Source organism: Molothrus ater, chromosome 2, assembly GCF_012460135.2.
Source record: "Molothrus ater isolate BHLD 08-10-18 breed brown headed cowbird chromosome 2, BPBGC_Mater_1.1, whole genome shotgun sequence".
Lineage (NCBI taxonomy): Eukaryota > Metazoa > Chordata > Aves > Passeriformes > Icteridae > Molothrus > Molothrus ater.
This window is the reverse complement of record NC_050479.2, coordinates 32,628,795-32,644,783: the sequence shown is the minus strand read 5'-3', so window position 1 is coordinate 32,644,783 and position 15,989 is coordinate 32,628,795. Positions and strand designations below refer to the sequence as shown.

General features: G+C 39.1%; 1 protein-coding gene across 1 annotated transcript in view; it reads left to right on the top strand.

The window, feature by feature from the left end:
• GABRB3 (gamma-aminobutyric acid type A receptor subunit beta3) overlaps positions 1-15,989 on the top strand; it is a 115,716-nt gene that overhangs the window by 85,692 nt on the left and 14,035 nt on the right. The window contains exons 6-8 of the mRNA XM_036384758.1: positions 376-513; positions 8,429-8,581; positions 14,305-14,549. Of these exons, the coding sequence (XP_036240651.1) occupies positions 376-513; positions 8,429-8,581; positions 14,305-14,549 (536 nt within the window). The remainder of the gene's footprint in view (positions 1-375; positions 514-8,428; positions 8,582-14,304; positions 14,550-15,989) is intronic.

Sequence of the window (15,989 nt, the reverse complement as noted above, 5' to 3'; positions counted from 1 at the left end):
CCCAGTTATGTTTCTCTGTGTTCATTGAACAATCAACCTTCTTCTGGTGATTATCAGTGTAAATATACATTTAGTTTCAGTGCTAAATGCATTTGATATGCTGAATCTTGGATAGTGTTTTCTTCTCACTGTGACCATTGGTGAATAATACATGAGTGATAAAAAAAAAGTAAAATAAAAAGAAAGCTGAGTATTTTGCCTAAAATTCCCAGGCAGACTGTAATGGTGTAGCAATTTAGGAGACCTTCCCACAGGCAAAATACCATACAGCTCTCCAGCTGTGCCAATTCTTTTTCTTGTCACAAATGACAAGCTGCATGTTTGAAGCTATGTTTGAGTCTGCTGTTATTTCTGACCCTCTTGCTTTGCCTGCAGATGGCTACACAACTGATGACATAGAGTTCTACTGGAGAGGTGGAGACAATGCAGTCACTGGAGTGGAGAGGATTGAACTTCCTCAGTTCTCTATTGTGGAATACAGACTGGTGTCAAAGAATGTTGTCTTTGCCACAGGCAAGTATTGCCATTTGCCCATTTAGTGTTTCATTTTCTTGTGCATGAAATTACTGTTTTGTTAATAATAATTAACTATTATTACCAGTCACAATATGTGGCCTGTGTTGCATGTTTGGATAAAGAAATTACTTGACAACACCTGGAGGTAGGAGCCCATGAAAATTCCAGACTAGCATTCAGTACTGGACTCAGCTCTGGGGCCTCCAACACAAGAGGGACACGGACCTGTTAGAACAAGTCCCAGGGAGGGCCACAAAGATGATCAGGGGCTGTAGCCCCTCTCCAATGAAAACAGGCTGAGAGAGTTGGGGATGAGCATGGAGAAGAGAACCTTCTAGCAGCCTTCCAGCATTTAATAGGGCCAACAAGAGAGGTAGGGAGGGACTTTTTACAAAAACATGTAGTGATAGCACAAGGGCAAATGGCTTCATACTGAAAGAGGGTATATTTAGAATAAATATAGGAAGAAATTCTTTACTGTAACAGTGGTGAGGCAGTAGGTTGCCCAGAGAAGTTGTAGATGCTTCATCCCTGGAAGTATTGAAGGCCAGGTTGGATGGAGCTTTGAGTAGCCTGGTCTAGTCAAAAGTGTCCCAGCCTATGGCACTGGGGTTGTAACTATATAGTCTTTAAGATCCCTTCCAATCCAAACCATTTTCAGATTCTTTGCCTCCTTGTTTATTTTTATTTTTTGTGTATGTGCGTGATACTTAACTAGACACCTAAGTACCTATGATCTAAATAAGTGTTAAGTCATTCACCTCTGAATCATGAGTTTAAATGTAACCCACAGGTTAACTGATCGTACATAAATGCGCTTTGGCATGCGAGGTCAAAAAGGTACCAATTTTATAAACACCTTGCTGCAACTTTTCAGTGCATGTTTGTTTTGTTGTTATATAGTGAATATAATGTCTTTTGTCTCTTGATTTGCACTGATATACAATGCTTTATATATAGCCATCCAGAGCATTTGTAAAGTGTTAAAGTGTTAAAATTCAATCCCTGCTTGTTTCCTTGAAGATAGAATAAAATAGTAGCAACTGACAGTACTGGATGTCTTTAGATTACAAAGTGCAAGGTTGGCTTACATATTTGGTGTTAGACACCAAAATAGGAATATGTGTGACAAAACCAAAGCAACACAGAAAGCCATCATCACATGTGGGGCCATTACTTTGTTCATTATTGAGGCCTTCAGATTTTCAGTGCTGTTCAGACCACAGGAGTGTGCTGTTCCATCTGTCTCAGCACACCAGAACAAATGAAGCACAGCTGAATCATGTTTGTAAGCATCACTTCACCCACTCTTTGGACACAGCATCTGTTTCAAAGTACACAGAAACACAAGTTGTATTTCAGAACAAAATGTAAATATTGCTGGGATTGAAATTAGTATGAGGGGGTTTGCCAGCTGCTGCTGTTCTCGTTTACCATTGTGAATGGAAAATTTTTTGATATAGAGAATCAGTTGCTCTAATCCTACATCCTTCTGTCCTGCAGCTAGTGTCACCTTTGGCAGCCAGGGCTTGCCTGCCTCTCCACAGGACTGGATATGCTTTTGTAGGAAGGCTGGTTTAGACAAGAATGAGAATACAGAGAACTTATTTGTGGAGTGATTTTTATGACAGTCCAAGGCAACCTTTTAGTTCAGTATGAAATATTTCACTAAATGCATGACTTAGTAATGTAGAGATGGGAGATTTGTAAAAAATCAGGAAAACAAGAAATCCAAAGAGATATGTGACAAATGCAAGAGAGACTAAAAAAACTAGGAGTACATATTTCTGTGACTGACCAAATGTTCAGAATATTAATGGTTCTTTCTTAAAAGTACTAGTGAAAGGAATAAAAAAGTCTCATGCTTCAGGGTTTAAGACAGCTTGGCATTAGGGACTCACAGAGAACAGCATGTTTCTTGTGCTGTTTTCTGAACATTTAATTTTTTTCACTGATAAAGACACAATACTGAATCTATTGCTTTGATACAGGACATTATAAAAATGCTTGATTAATTATGACATTTTATGACAAGTATTTCCATGCAGGGAAACATCACATTTGTTTCTCAAAACCACGTTTAAATCTAAATCTAAAGCATGCCAGCAGCTCGGATACATAAAGTCAGCAGACACTTTTCAAGTTTCTTCTCAAGAGTTTTTTTACAGTCCTAGTAATTAGTGCCAGTTGCTACATTTTTTTGGAAAGTAAGTTAGGCATGTTTTTGGCTTTGAGGTTATTGAAGTCTCAGGGGGAGATATTAGTTCTTTGAGTGCAATATCTCAGGGAATATTTCAGAGATTCCAGTCCTAGTGTGCTTTGATTGAACAAAACTAAAAGAAGACTTCAGAGTCATGCCTTAAACAGCTTTTGGATTAGTTTTTTCTCCTATCCTTCAAGAGAAACTGTGCTGTATAATCTTGTGTAACTTAGGCAAAGGGAAAAAATCTGTTCCCATAGTTACTACTGAGAAACAATGATAAGCATGGGAAAACCCCCATCAATAATGGCAGAAATCTGGGTGGAGCTGCAAGAATGCTGGAGGAACTGCATACTGTTGAAGTATACAATGGAAGCTAAAATTTATCTTGCCAAAGTAGCAAAAAAAATGTGTCTGAGAAAAGTATAAAATTCAGTATGCGCAAGTTCAAAATACAGCATCTGTGCAACTAATTATTCCTATCCAAATTAAGGATAGAGAATGCCAGGTTATGCCAGGGTTCTGTGTGTAGAAATATAGGGGTTGTTGCTGATCTCAAACTGAACATGAGCCAATAAGATCTTTTTTGGGAAAAAAAGAAAAGAAACAAACAAAACCACAAATCTCATCATAAAAAGAAGTCTGATTTGCATTGATAATGCTTAAGCTTTGTATTTTTGGTGAAGGGTAGCACTCTTGAAGACACTAATGGAGCAATAGAAAAGGGTTTATGGAAAATAAGTAAGTGTGAGTGAAAATCTAGCAAATGGCATACCTGAGATTAATGGAGAAACAAGTATGGTCACGTAGTTTAAAAAAAAGAGAATACTTGATTGGGAATTGAATAAAACCTTCAGGTGTCTAGAAAGTACCTGCAAAGCCATGTAGAATAGTCTGTTCCCTTTATTCATGATTTTTGAATTGCTATGAAGAAGAAATACCTGGTTTGACTATCTTTGTCACACCAGCTGAAGGCCATATAGGATACCATAAGATATTTAAATGGCACTGGATGCACATGTGTCAGTAATTGAATGAAGCCCATAGTCAAATGCTATCCAGTCAGTGCTGTCAGTGAAGCCTGAAGAGCTATTCAGCTCTTGAACACCTCTGTTTTCTCAAATGAATATTTTAAGACATATTCAGTTGCCTAAACATAACAATCTGCTGCTTCTTGAGCTGCTGTAGAAGATCCTGGTTAGCAGTTAGACTGCTGTTCTGGCATCTTACAGCTTTGTGTTTCCTGTTCACCATCTACTGCTTCAGTATTGATTGCTTAAGTAGTGTTCTGTTCTGCTCTTCTTTAGCCTATCACATCTCAAATGGCTTTAGACACCTCAGTATAGAGAGTTAAATCACACCCTTAGAATCAGCTGACTCTAAGGCTGGATCTCCATGGGTTCCACTAACAGCTCATGCTCCATGCATGGAGCAAATACCTGCATTCAAACACCTGAAATGTAGTGTTAAGTCTGTTACCTGAATCTGCCTCCTAAATGTTTGTTATCCCAAAATGCTTGGATAGTGAACAGGAATGGGGATATGTAAAACACCACCTTAAAGCTTCAAGTCACATAGCAGCCAAAGCCATATTAGCAACCTGTTGGTAAGAGGAGGATAGTCTTAAAAGATTTGAAAATTAAATATTTGCTGTATTCTGAAAGATCAGTATGTAAAGTACATTTCCAATTAGCCAAAGAACCTTCCCAGAAGAATATATTAAAAGAAAAATTTTGTAACTGACCAACTCTGTTATCTTGTTTCATACTTGGATAAAACAGCAAGAGACTAATTTAGCCTTGAAGCCAGATATTTCAGCATGCTAGCTTTTAATGAAATTGGAACAGAAACAAGTAATCTCTTTTTATCAAGTGCCCAAAACTGTGAAAAAGGAACATTTGGGGCTCAAGTATTGATTAAGTATTTATTTTCATACTTTCATTCCCAATACTGTTAGATTGAAACACTTCTGGCAAAATTCTGTTATTCCTGTAGTATTTAAATCAGCCCATATACATCAACCTGTTATATGAGAGGAAGGATAACAAGGCAAAACAAGGTTAAAAGGAAAAAAAAAAGTTTTTTATGGAAACTTAATAACTAGAATTTCCTGGCAATTAATCTCTAAATGTACTGAGCCTTAATTGACAAATCATTATGCAATCATAATCAGACAAGTAACAGTGTAATTGTTGAGCTTACCCAGAAGTCAACTTATATTAAATAAGTAATCCACAGAATGGATCTTTCTAGATAAATAAAGATCTGACTTACAGTCCTTGCTCCATAAAGGTTAGGATCCATCCTTTTCACAGAGCTTTAGCCATTCAGACAAAGAGGGGGAATTAACTACAGGAAATAAGGAGGGGTCCTTCTTTTAATAGGTTTTTTCCACAGACTCATGTGGCCTGTTTGCTGGAGGTGAGATACTGCAGCAGAGAGGGCAGAGGCTGGATGCAGGGTCAAGAGATAATTTTTGAAGACATAAAAGCAATTCAGTTGAAAGTAATATAAACTCTCACAGTCTCAGGGAGAGGTACCTAAAGGAGAACCCTGGCTATGTAGTATGATAAAAAATGAGGCTACCAATTCATGTTTCAGTTTCAACCAGACCTTAACAAAGTTTATACTCTACTATACGTGTCAACTGCAGTAAGCAGCTGTAATGGCAGCAAGAGTTTTGTTTATATTGCCCAGCAGCCTCACACCATCAAAATCTACCCTGAGACTTGCAGGGTCTGGATTCATCTTGTTCTGATTTGTGGTGAATATTATTTCAGTGTCTACATTTGAACTAGGTGTCTGAGTTGGTCAGAATAGAGTCTATGCAGTTGGTGGAGTCTGGAAACAAATTCAGTATACCTACAGGAGTCCATTTTAGGAGTTGGTGGATAATTCTCTAGGTTTCATTTTCCAGATTGACTGGATGAACTGGGGCTTATGTGTAAGCACAACCAAGCTCATGTGTAAGCAGCTCAAGTGAGTTGCTTAATCAACTGCTATTTGAGAGGGCACACAGCAGCCTTCATGGCATCCACATGCTGATCAAAAAGATGTAGGGGGGTAAATCGTATCCATCAGCTGCATGCTGGTGTCTGAGAGATGTCACAGGGCATCTCAAAAGGATCAGGGCACCATCAGATTAGCAAGTGAATCTTTGTTGCAGTCAACTCCAACTCTAGAGCAGGAAGACAGAAGGCACTGACAGCCCTGGCCCTAGACATGGTTCTTGGGATTCTAATTTCAGAACAAAAACCTGTTGCTTCAAGCATATTTAGGTGTCTCTGGCCTTGAGGTCAGCTCTCTGGGGAGTCCCCCTTTAAGGCCACATCTCACTAGTTTCAGTAATTACCTAACCTAATTAGACAGAAATGGTGCTGAGGTAATGGTTCATGGTCACAGGTGAAGCATTCAAGATAAAAGTCTAAAGCTCACTCAGTTATATGGTTTCTCAGTTTGGGATTTAATTACTGAACATTAATAACATATGTGACACATTATTCCCTCCCCTGTTGATACACACCTCTTTCACCCACACCATTTTCTGTGCTTTATCAATGGTGAAGTTCTCTCTTCTTTCTCTGAATTTCCCTAGTGCATTTAGGGTCCTTGGCTCTGGAGCAAACCAAGAATTGCATTTGATTCAGTGATTCAGTTCTACTGAACTTTCTTGAATTATTCCTTCATGCTATTTAATCAAAGAATCAGTATTTCAGTTGTCACCTCTATCAATAATATTCCACAGCTATCCAGACCTGGACAGGGCTTTTGAAAAGTTTTATACACATTTATAGAGAATCCCTTTGAGTGGGTAGTGCATTATATGAAATAATTTTTCTCAGCAGAGCTTTATAAAGATTTCTGTCTGATGCTCTACTCTTATTGCAGAAAGGTGATCAGGTCTACTGCATTTTTAATGTATTTCATGACAGCACAGTTTATATATTTCATTATGGTCTCCTGTTTTATTTATATAATCTGCAGACCCAAGGCCACAGAAACATTTTCATAAGAATCCAAATGAAAATGTTAAGCTTTGCAAAAAAAAAAAAAAAAAAAAAAAAAAGCAAGGCTGGTTTCAATGAGAAAACTTGTCATTTGAAATGAAACATTGTTTCTCTGAAAATGAAGATGTTAAGCAAGCTGCAGAATAGATGTTTGCTTGCTGAAAATTGTGTCGACTGCTCCAGACAGCAGGAAACCTTGGTCTAATCAGGCTGAAATACATCCTTCTGATTCCACCAATATACTTCTATTGGTGAAACTAAAAGGCATTTCAATCTGAAAAAAATGCTACTGATTGAAGCAATCACGGCAACCAGATACAAGTACCAGATATTTCTTTTCTCGGTGATAGTTGTTCTGAGATTGTTTGATACAACAGTTAAGGATATTAGCACAAGTTTGACATTACCTTGATGCTCCTGCTGCCTGGAAATGGTGCGGCATTTTTCTGTTGTATGACTCCAAGTGTAACAAACTTATCAGGAATGTGATGGAGAGAAATCTGCAGTTTTCCCTTCCTTCTTTCCCTTTCTTTCTTAGGAAATCCATTATTCATATCTATATGGGCAAATATAGTTCCTTTACCCATATGCAAACACATGAATATAATTTTAAGGGAAGTTTTTAATTTTTCATTTTTTCTCTAGATGTAATCTTACATATTTGTGCTAGAATGGGTGGGAAGTGTTCTAATATCTGGTTGGGCTCTTGGTATGTGCTAAAATTTTTTTTAGGATGTTGACTAACTAAATGTTTTAGATGAGCTGTTAGAAGTGTATCTAGGACTGGTAGTGTGAACACTGAAATCATGGAGCTAATGTGTGAATGACTACCTTTTTCTTATACAGCTGTATTTAGATTTAATCATCTTTGCAGTTGGTGAAAAAAGTCACAATTATTTTTAACAATTTGAGATTTCTAAATATATTCATCTGAATATATATATATATATACATATATATATATGTGTGTATGTGTGTCTAAAATATATTGAGTAAGATTAACACCAATTCAGTAAGATATACACCAATTTGAAATTAAGTTGGTATTGAGGTTATTAATTCTTTCCATTGTTAATTTTTTTCTGTTCGTAACTGTTCATGAACTATATATATGCACACAAAATTCAATTTTTTTTTGTTTGTTTGTTTAAAATATGTTTAGGAGAAAAATTTGGGCTGGCTATAACTGATGTTAGAGGATCTAGTCTGAATGCTTTTCCTTTAGCATTTAGTGAATTTAGTGAAATTCATAACAATTTATTTTTGACACCACAGGCCGCATATTTCTTATACTTCAGATGTTATTAAGAAGTTTCATCTCTTGAACAACTCCTCATTGTAAAGGAAAAAACTATGCACATTACTTATTCTCTCAATATAAATTCTATACAGAAAACTCTGTACTTGGATAACTATTTTATTTGGACACCTAAGCAATTGTTTGTAAAAACTAACTGGTGCTCACTTATCTGTTCAATAGTCTAAAGTAATTCACTCTTTTTCTTCCCAAATACAAATTACTTGGCTATCACTGTGTTCACTGCAAGGTTTCTTTTAATACAGATGAATAATACAGTGAAGGTGTCATCCCTACTGTTCTGCAGATGTCATACTACCCCACAAAATGTGTAGAAACTGAAGGCAGCTATCTACAAGTGTCTTTCCTTCAGTATAAATAACACTGTATTCCTCTCTCTTTTCTCAGGTGCCTATCCAAGACTTTCACTGAGCTTCAGGTTGAAGAGAAATATTGGCTACTTTATTCTTCAAACATATATGCCCTCCATACTGATTACCATTTTATCATGGGTGTCATTCTGGATCAATTATGATGCATCTGCAGCAAGAGTTGCCCTTGGTATGTGCTAAAAATGAGTGGGACATTAAAATGTCAAATTTAATGTAGCCTTCAGAGGTTGTTAAAAACTACGACGTGATGTCAGTGTTTTGAAATTCCAAAATAATTTGCGTCAAAATCATGTCATCCAGCATTGCCTCAAAAGAGATGTTTCCCCCTTCATGCAAGAGTGTAGCTACCACTAAATCTCTGACACGAGCTACTCATAAAGGTCCCAGACTTGTTCTCATCAAGTTAATGCTGTTGTAATTTTATCTAGGAGACCATCTCCACAACCATACTTGAGTGTGGGCTTTAGTCCAGCTCAGTGTGGGAGGACAAATGTGGCTCCAAGCCTCCTCCTGAGGTCCTGGGAGTGGACCTCAGCTTTAAATGACACTGGCAGAAACAGTTCAGCATGCAGGGGCACATCAGCTATGGACCATGCCGTGCCACCTACCCCTCAGAGTACGTGGCATGTTAAGTGCATGTTTATGACAGCCTAAAGTGTCATTTACCTCATGACAGAAAAACATGGATTTGGCACAGGTATGTGATTCCTGCCCAAGAACTTTTCAGATCAAGGTATCCTTTAAATAAGGGAAGGTCACTAGAAAATTGTGCAGTTGACACATTGGAGGGAAGGGGTGCCATCCAGAAAAACCTTGACAAGCTTGAGAGGTAAACCTTCATGAACCCCATGAAGTTCAACCAGGCCAAGTGCAAGATCCTGCATGTGGGTCAGCCAATCCCAAGAACAAGTGCAGGCTGGGTAGAGAATGGGTTGAGAAACAGCCCTGAGGAGAAGGACTTGGGGTGTTGGTTGCCAAGGAGCTCAGCATGACCTAGTAATGAGCACTTGCAGTCCAGAAAGCCAACTGTGTCTGGGCTGCACCAAAACCAGTGCGGCCAGCAGGGTGAGGGCGGTGATTCTTCTCCTTGACCGCTGTCATGACACCCCAGCTGGAATACTGGATCTGGGTTTGGTGTCCCCAACATAAGAAGGTCGTGGACCTGTTGGAGTGAGTCCAGAGAAGGGTCATGAAGGTGATCTGAGACTGGAGCACCTCTCCTGTCAAGGCAGGCCAAGAGACTTGGTATTGTTCAGCCAGAGTAATCTTACAGCACCTTCCAGTACCCAAAAGGGGCGTACAGGAAAGACTCCATACAAGCACATGTAGTGACAGTACAAAGAGGAATGGCTTCAAAATGAGAGAATAGATTAAGATTAAGAGATTCTTGATTGTAAGGATGGTGAGGCACTGGAGCAGGTTGCCCATAGGAGTTGTGGATTCCCCATCCCTTGAAGTGTTGAAGCCAAGTTAGATGTGTCTTCAAGCAACTTGAACTGTGCATGGCAGCAAACTTAGATAGTGTTTAAGGTCCCTTCCAAGCCAAACAATTCTGTGATTCTGTCATAGCGTAGGGTTAGGATTAGGGTTAGGATATTTTCCAATTTAGTGGTCCTATTAAAACTACACTGCTGCTTCCTTTCCCGGTCCCTCTTTCCATTACGGGTGGCTGGAGAGAATTGGAGGCACAAAAGGCAAAGATCCTAGGCTGAGATAAGAACAATTTACTGGAAACAGCAATGAGACACAAAAAAACATACTAATAACAAAACTGTACAAAAGAGAGTGATTCCCAAGCAAAAATGCTCATTGTGCAACTTGTGACTCAATGGTGGCCACCTTTTCCCCAACCTGAAGAGAAACCTTCCTCCCAGAAAAAGACTCCCTTCCAGCAACCTGTGGCAATGATGTGAGGTGATATAGAATAACCTTTGGGTCCTAGCCATGCCCCCTCCTGGCTACTGCAAAAACAAACCCTGTCCTGGCCAGAACCAGGACAGATTCTATGACAATATCTCACATCAAATATTTCATCCTTTACAGAAGCATATTCGGGGATAGCTATACCTAAGGAAGATTAAATGCATCTATAAATCCTTACAAATACTTCTGCCTCTCATCTTGTCACAAATTCTATCTTCAACCCTGTGCTTCTCAATTGCACATACCTTGTCACTGCCCCATTACCCAAAACTTGTCACTAAATCTGTGCTATCTACCTGCTGTATTATCTTATTTTTTTAAAACAGGAGCATACTCCCTAGTTCCCTTATTTTTCTGTAATGTACCACAGCAAACTCAGACTCCAACCTGTGTCCCTGTGATTCCCCTTTTCCTTACTCCATGTCTCCCAAGGTCCCACATACGAAAGAAGGCAGGCTAGCCGCCTTTGTGCAACATATTATCCAGCATCTGAATTTGGGTAGAGGGAGATACTGTAGATTAACTGCAGTTACTGTGCAGTAATTCTGCATATACTGTGGGTTAGCTGGTGCGTATGGGCATCACACAGTCTGGCATTACCACTCAGCAGCCAGGGCTTGTTTAGCAGCTTGAAGCTAAGTAGTAGCTTAATAGGAAGTGGGGCATAAAGCCCAAACACTTCTGGTGTGTTCATAAATGAGCTACTGGATAGCATAGATACACCCAAGTGGACACAACCATCACCATTAGATACATACTGGCCAGGACTGCAGAGAACAGATGGCTACACAGAAGTTACCATAGCCGGTGACATTCCATGCCCTTCTGTTACAGGTTAATGAGATTTTTTCTTGTTTAAGGAGCAAGACTGTCTCATGTGACCCATTTCTGTGTAGCACAAGTTCATCAAGTGCTGTAAAACAAATATTAGAACAAAAATCAGAGAGTACAAGGCAAGCTCAGGAGACCAGATGTTCTATTTCCAATTGGTAGAAAGTCCTTTTGAGAGGACAAAAATCCATCTAATAGTTTCTTTTCAGAAAAGAATTAGTGCCTTGGTGATTATGTCAGTGGTGTTTGTATAATAAAGTTCGGTATCATGGGTCTAATCCTATGCTCCTTTGTATACCCCCTCTTATTAGTCTTAAGCTGGTATCACAGAATCACAGAAAATGGTGAGTTGAAATGTCCCACGAGGCACCCACAGGAGTCCAACACCTGTCCCTGCATAGGACATTCTCCAAGAGTCCCACCATGGGCTCAAGAGGATTGTCCAAATGCTTCATGAACTCTGTCAGGCTGGTGCTGTGACCACTGCCCTGGGGAGCTGTTCCAGTGCCCAGCCACCCTCTGCGTGAAGAACCTTTCTCTGATATCCAATCTAAACCTCCCCTGACACAACTTGAGGCCATTCCCTTGGGTCCTGTCACTGGTCACCACAGAGATCAGTCCCTGTCCCTCCTCTTCCCCTCATGAAGAAGCTGTAGACTGCAATGAGGTCTCCAGGCTGAACAGACTGAGTGACTTAACTTGCTCCTCATACGGCTTCCCCTCACGACCTTTCACCATGCTCATTGCCCTCCACTGGACACTTTCTAATAGTTCAATATCTTTTTTATAGTGTGGTGCCCAAAACTGCACACAATATTCAAGGTGAGGCCACTCCAGTGCAGAGGAGAGCAGGACAATGCCCTCCCTTGCCTGGCTGGCCATGTTGTGTCTGATGCTCCCCAGAACACGCTTGGCCCTCCTGGCTGTCAAGGCACTTCTGACTCATGTTCAAGCTGCCATCCACCAGGACCCCCAGCACTTTCTGCAGCACTGCTCTCCAGCCTTTTGTTCCCCAGTCTGTCTGTACATTGAGGTTTGCCCCATCCCAGGTGCAGAATCTGGCATTTCCTCTCATTGAAATTCCACATGGTTGGTGATTGCCTGCCCAGTCCTCTAATTTGTCAAGGTCTCTCTGCAGGGCCTTCCTGCCTCCAGGGGAGACAACAGCTGCTCCCTGTTATGTAGTGTCTGTGAACTTACATGGCATCCTAATGTGAAGTGGTAAAAAAGCTTAAAGGCAATATAGCACCTTTGGTCCTATATGATTGGTTCTAAAAAGCTCAGTACAAAGAAGGTATACTTGATTTCCTAAGTATTTGTTCAAGGAAGCATTCCCTGTGCAATTCTTGGGACACAAACTTTTACTCAACCCCTACAAGAAGCTGGTATTCTTTGCAAGAGCCTGATTCTATTCATTCACTTCCATGTTTTGCCCCTGTGCCTGATCCCTTGCTGCACTGAACCAAATAGTTGCCTCCAGAGTGAAGCCAAGGTTCAGAGCAAAGGCCAGCTCATCCATTCAGAGACTATGTGCTATGGACAATGCAGACAGATAGTGATAGTGATATAGGGCTGATCTCAAGAGAAATAGTCAAACCTATCAATTCTGCTCTCAACTTTCTGCTAGTTACCCCTAGGGGTTCCTAAATTCAGTGCTTTGAGTGAGGAGAAGAATAATGTCTGGAGTCCTCCCTTGTGGGAAGGACTATAATCACAAGATTATCTTATTTTTTTGTTTTAGGGGAGTGTCAGCTTCTTTTCCTCCAGCTGTGCTTTAAAATAAATTATTGAGCTTCAGAAGGACATTTGGCCACAGGACTTCCAGATCTCCCAGGGAATGTATTTCCCTTTGGTTAGTGATAGCTACCTTTCTATTCAGTGTGCTTAATCTTCCAGATCACCAGACATCTGGCATCAATGCACACTTGCTTCACAGTTTAGAGGAAAAACAATGAAAACTGCATGACACTAACCCACTAAATATCCAAAATATCTGTTACACAATCTCATAGGGTATTACTACAGTTCTCTGGAGTGGCACTGCTTACACTGATGGCTTGGTTTTGAGTTATGTTGTCTTTATTTCTGTCTCTTCAGGTAAAAGAAGCTGTGCTTTATTATATGGCAGCAATTTTATTTTGTCCTTTATTTTTGTTCTGCCTGTATTTTAGTGACTACATGTAAACTGATGGTATAATTATGGAATCAAAGAAAATAGTAATGGAGGAGAACTAATAGAATGACTTGCCTTGAAATGAGACTTATTCCACAAATCAGTGTTTTCAGCAACCTGTGATTTGCAATTCCCATAGACTTTCCAGTGGAGAAACAGATCCTGCAGTTTATTGTGAATTCAGGCAGACTGACAATAAATTTACTTTTCTTTCCAGATTTTCATAACAGTGCTCTGTTATATATTTTCAGGTGCTATGTCCATCCTCAGATAAATACCTTGACATAAGGTTGATATAGGTATTTTGTAGATATTTTATTAGTGTCCAGTTTGTTGCTATAAAAATACTGTTCTCCCTCCTTCTTCCTTCCAAAAACTCACATACCTGTCTATCTCTCATTGCTCACCTCATTTGTTTCTATGTAACTAGCCTACTGCTGCAAATTAGTCATCTCAAATTCCACTTATAGATTGTCCTTTCCTGAAATAGGTATCTAATCTAGATGGGATGAACAGCTCTAGAAAGGTACCCGTCTCTCCCCATCTGCCACAGGGGGACCCTATAGGACTGACATCAACAAACTGCCTGACTCTTAGAAAATTAAAACTGTGGGAGAAGTCTTTCACCATCTGTGTGAACACTGTTCTTGTTGCACATCAGCTTGGTCTCCATGGAAGAGATTTTCAATGGAGTTACACTTGGCTTCCATGAAGCTACATTAACTCATGGCAGTGGTGCCAGATCCCCTTGTTAGCTGCTCCCCCACTCATAGGAAGGAAATAATTGTAACAAAATAATAATGTATCAAGTTTTAATTTTGCTCTTTTTTTGCAGTGATGTCACCTGCAAGATATCTTTTACAAATTTTTCAGCTTCTTCCCACTCACAAGGCATGTTTGCCAAGAAGGAAAATAAAACTGAAGGCTTGGAGTTGTAAGATATGTGATCTTTTTTCTTTGTATAGGAATTACGACTGTGCTGACTATGACAACAATCAACACTCACCTGAGAGAGACTTTGCCTAAAATTCCGTATGTTAAAGCCATTGACATGTATCTCATGGGCTGCTTTGTGTTTGTCTTCTTGGCCTTACTTGAATACGCCTTTGTCAACTACATTTTCTTTGGAAAAGGCCCTCAAAGGCAGAAGAAACTTGCAGAAAAAACAACAAAGGCAAACAACGATCGCTCAAGGTTTGAAGGCAGTCGGGTAAGTTTCTTGAATTTATATATATTCTATTTTTACATTGCAAAGACTATCAGTATGAAAGAATCATACATACAATCCATCTTTTTGTGGACAAACTTGACCATTTACATTTTCAGGAGCTGACATAGAAGACTATATGTAAGCATACAGATGTGGAAGGGAGTATGATCTGTATGACAAGTAAGTGTAAGAAGAAGACAGTGGGAGGGAAGCTAGCTTGAAAATAAAGGCTCAGATCTACAGAGACATTTATTTGTCTAAATCAAATATAATCTAACTGTGATTTTAAGTACATATGTACATTTCCTGTGTAATATAATCCAGGATCTGAGCACACCTTTCCTCACTTCACTTAGAGGAGATGCATTTACCATGGGAGAGAACAGATAAAGAAGGATTAGTTCTGCCATGCTAATTAACTGGCCAGCATAGTTCAATGCCGTGTGTGGCATTGTCATCTGCTGCTGTTAAAAACCAGCAGGAAAGTGTAAGTCCTAGAGAAACTTTCAGATTGATTTCTGAACATGGTATTGGCAAGGTCTATGCTAATTATCCTCCAGCCTATTTCCTTGCCTGGAGTATTACTTTATCCAGTGAATACCTCATTTTTTAATCTTTCGGAGAAAAATTCAAGGTATTCAGCAGTATCTGACATTAACAAGCCATGTCAGTTTGAATAGAACAAATAGAACATCTTTCTTTTTTTTTTTAACTAAAATGTTCCCAATGAGGCTTTTTCATTCAGTTCTATTGAGTAAACTGTTTTTTTTTTTTCTATAAGCTATAAATTAGAAGAATTCACAGTGACAAAACTACTACCTGTTTATCAAAACCAGTATAATAAAAGTAATTTCAGGCTGTATTTGTTTATCCTAATGATTTTGTCTGCTATAGTAAATGTAATGCAGAGCTACACCTAATTATCAGCACTCCTATATGTGAAACAATTCTGAAGCATTAAACATATTTTTTCCACTGTATTATGAAACCAGATTCTCATCACAGTTGGCAGCTCTACTTAGAACTAAGATATCAGGACAAAGAAATTCCCTTTACTGGAAAAATAAATAGTCCTAATAATAAAAAAATACAGATGGGGAAATAAAAGAGTATCTGAATTGAAGGCCATGGAGAAGATTTTAACTGCAAGCAGGTAATGCAGATGTATGCACTAAGGTTTAATTCTCCTGCTGGAAACCATCTGGTGTATCTCATCCATTTAAATGATTTACATAATTCAGTACAAGACTTGTTAATGGGTCCAATACTACCCCAAGCCTGACAATTCTTCTATCTCGAGATCAATTTATCTAAATTTTCAAAATATTCATAAGTACCTTAACTAATGAAAATGTATATTGTTATACCCAGTTCATGCCATTTTTAATATCTTGAATCTGCTCATACTATATAGCAATCTTTTTTTTTCCCTGGCTTTTG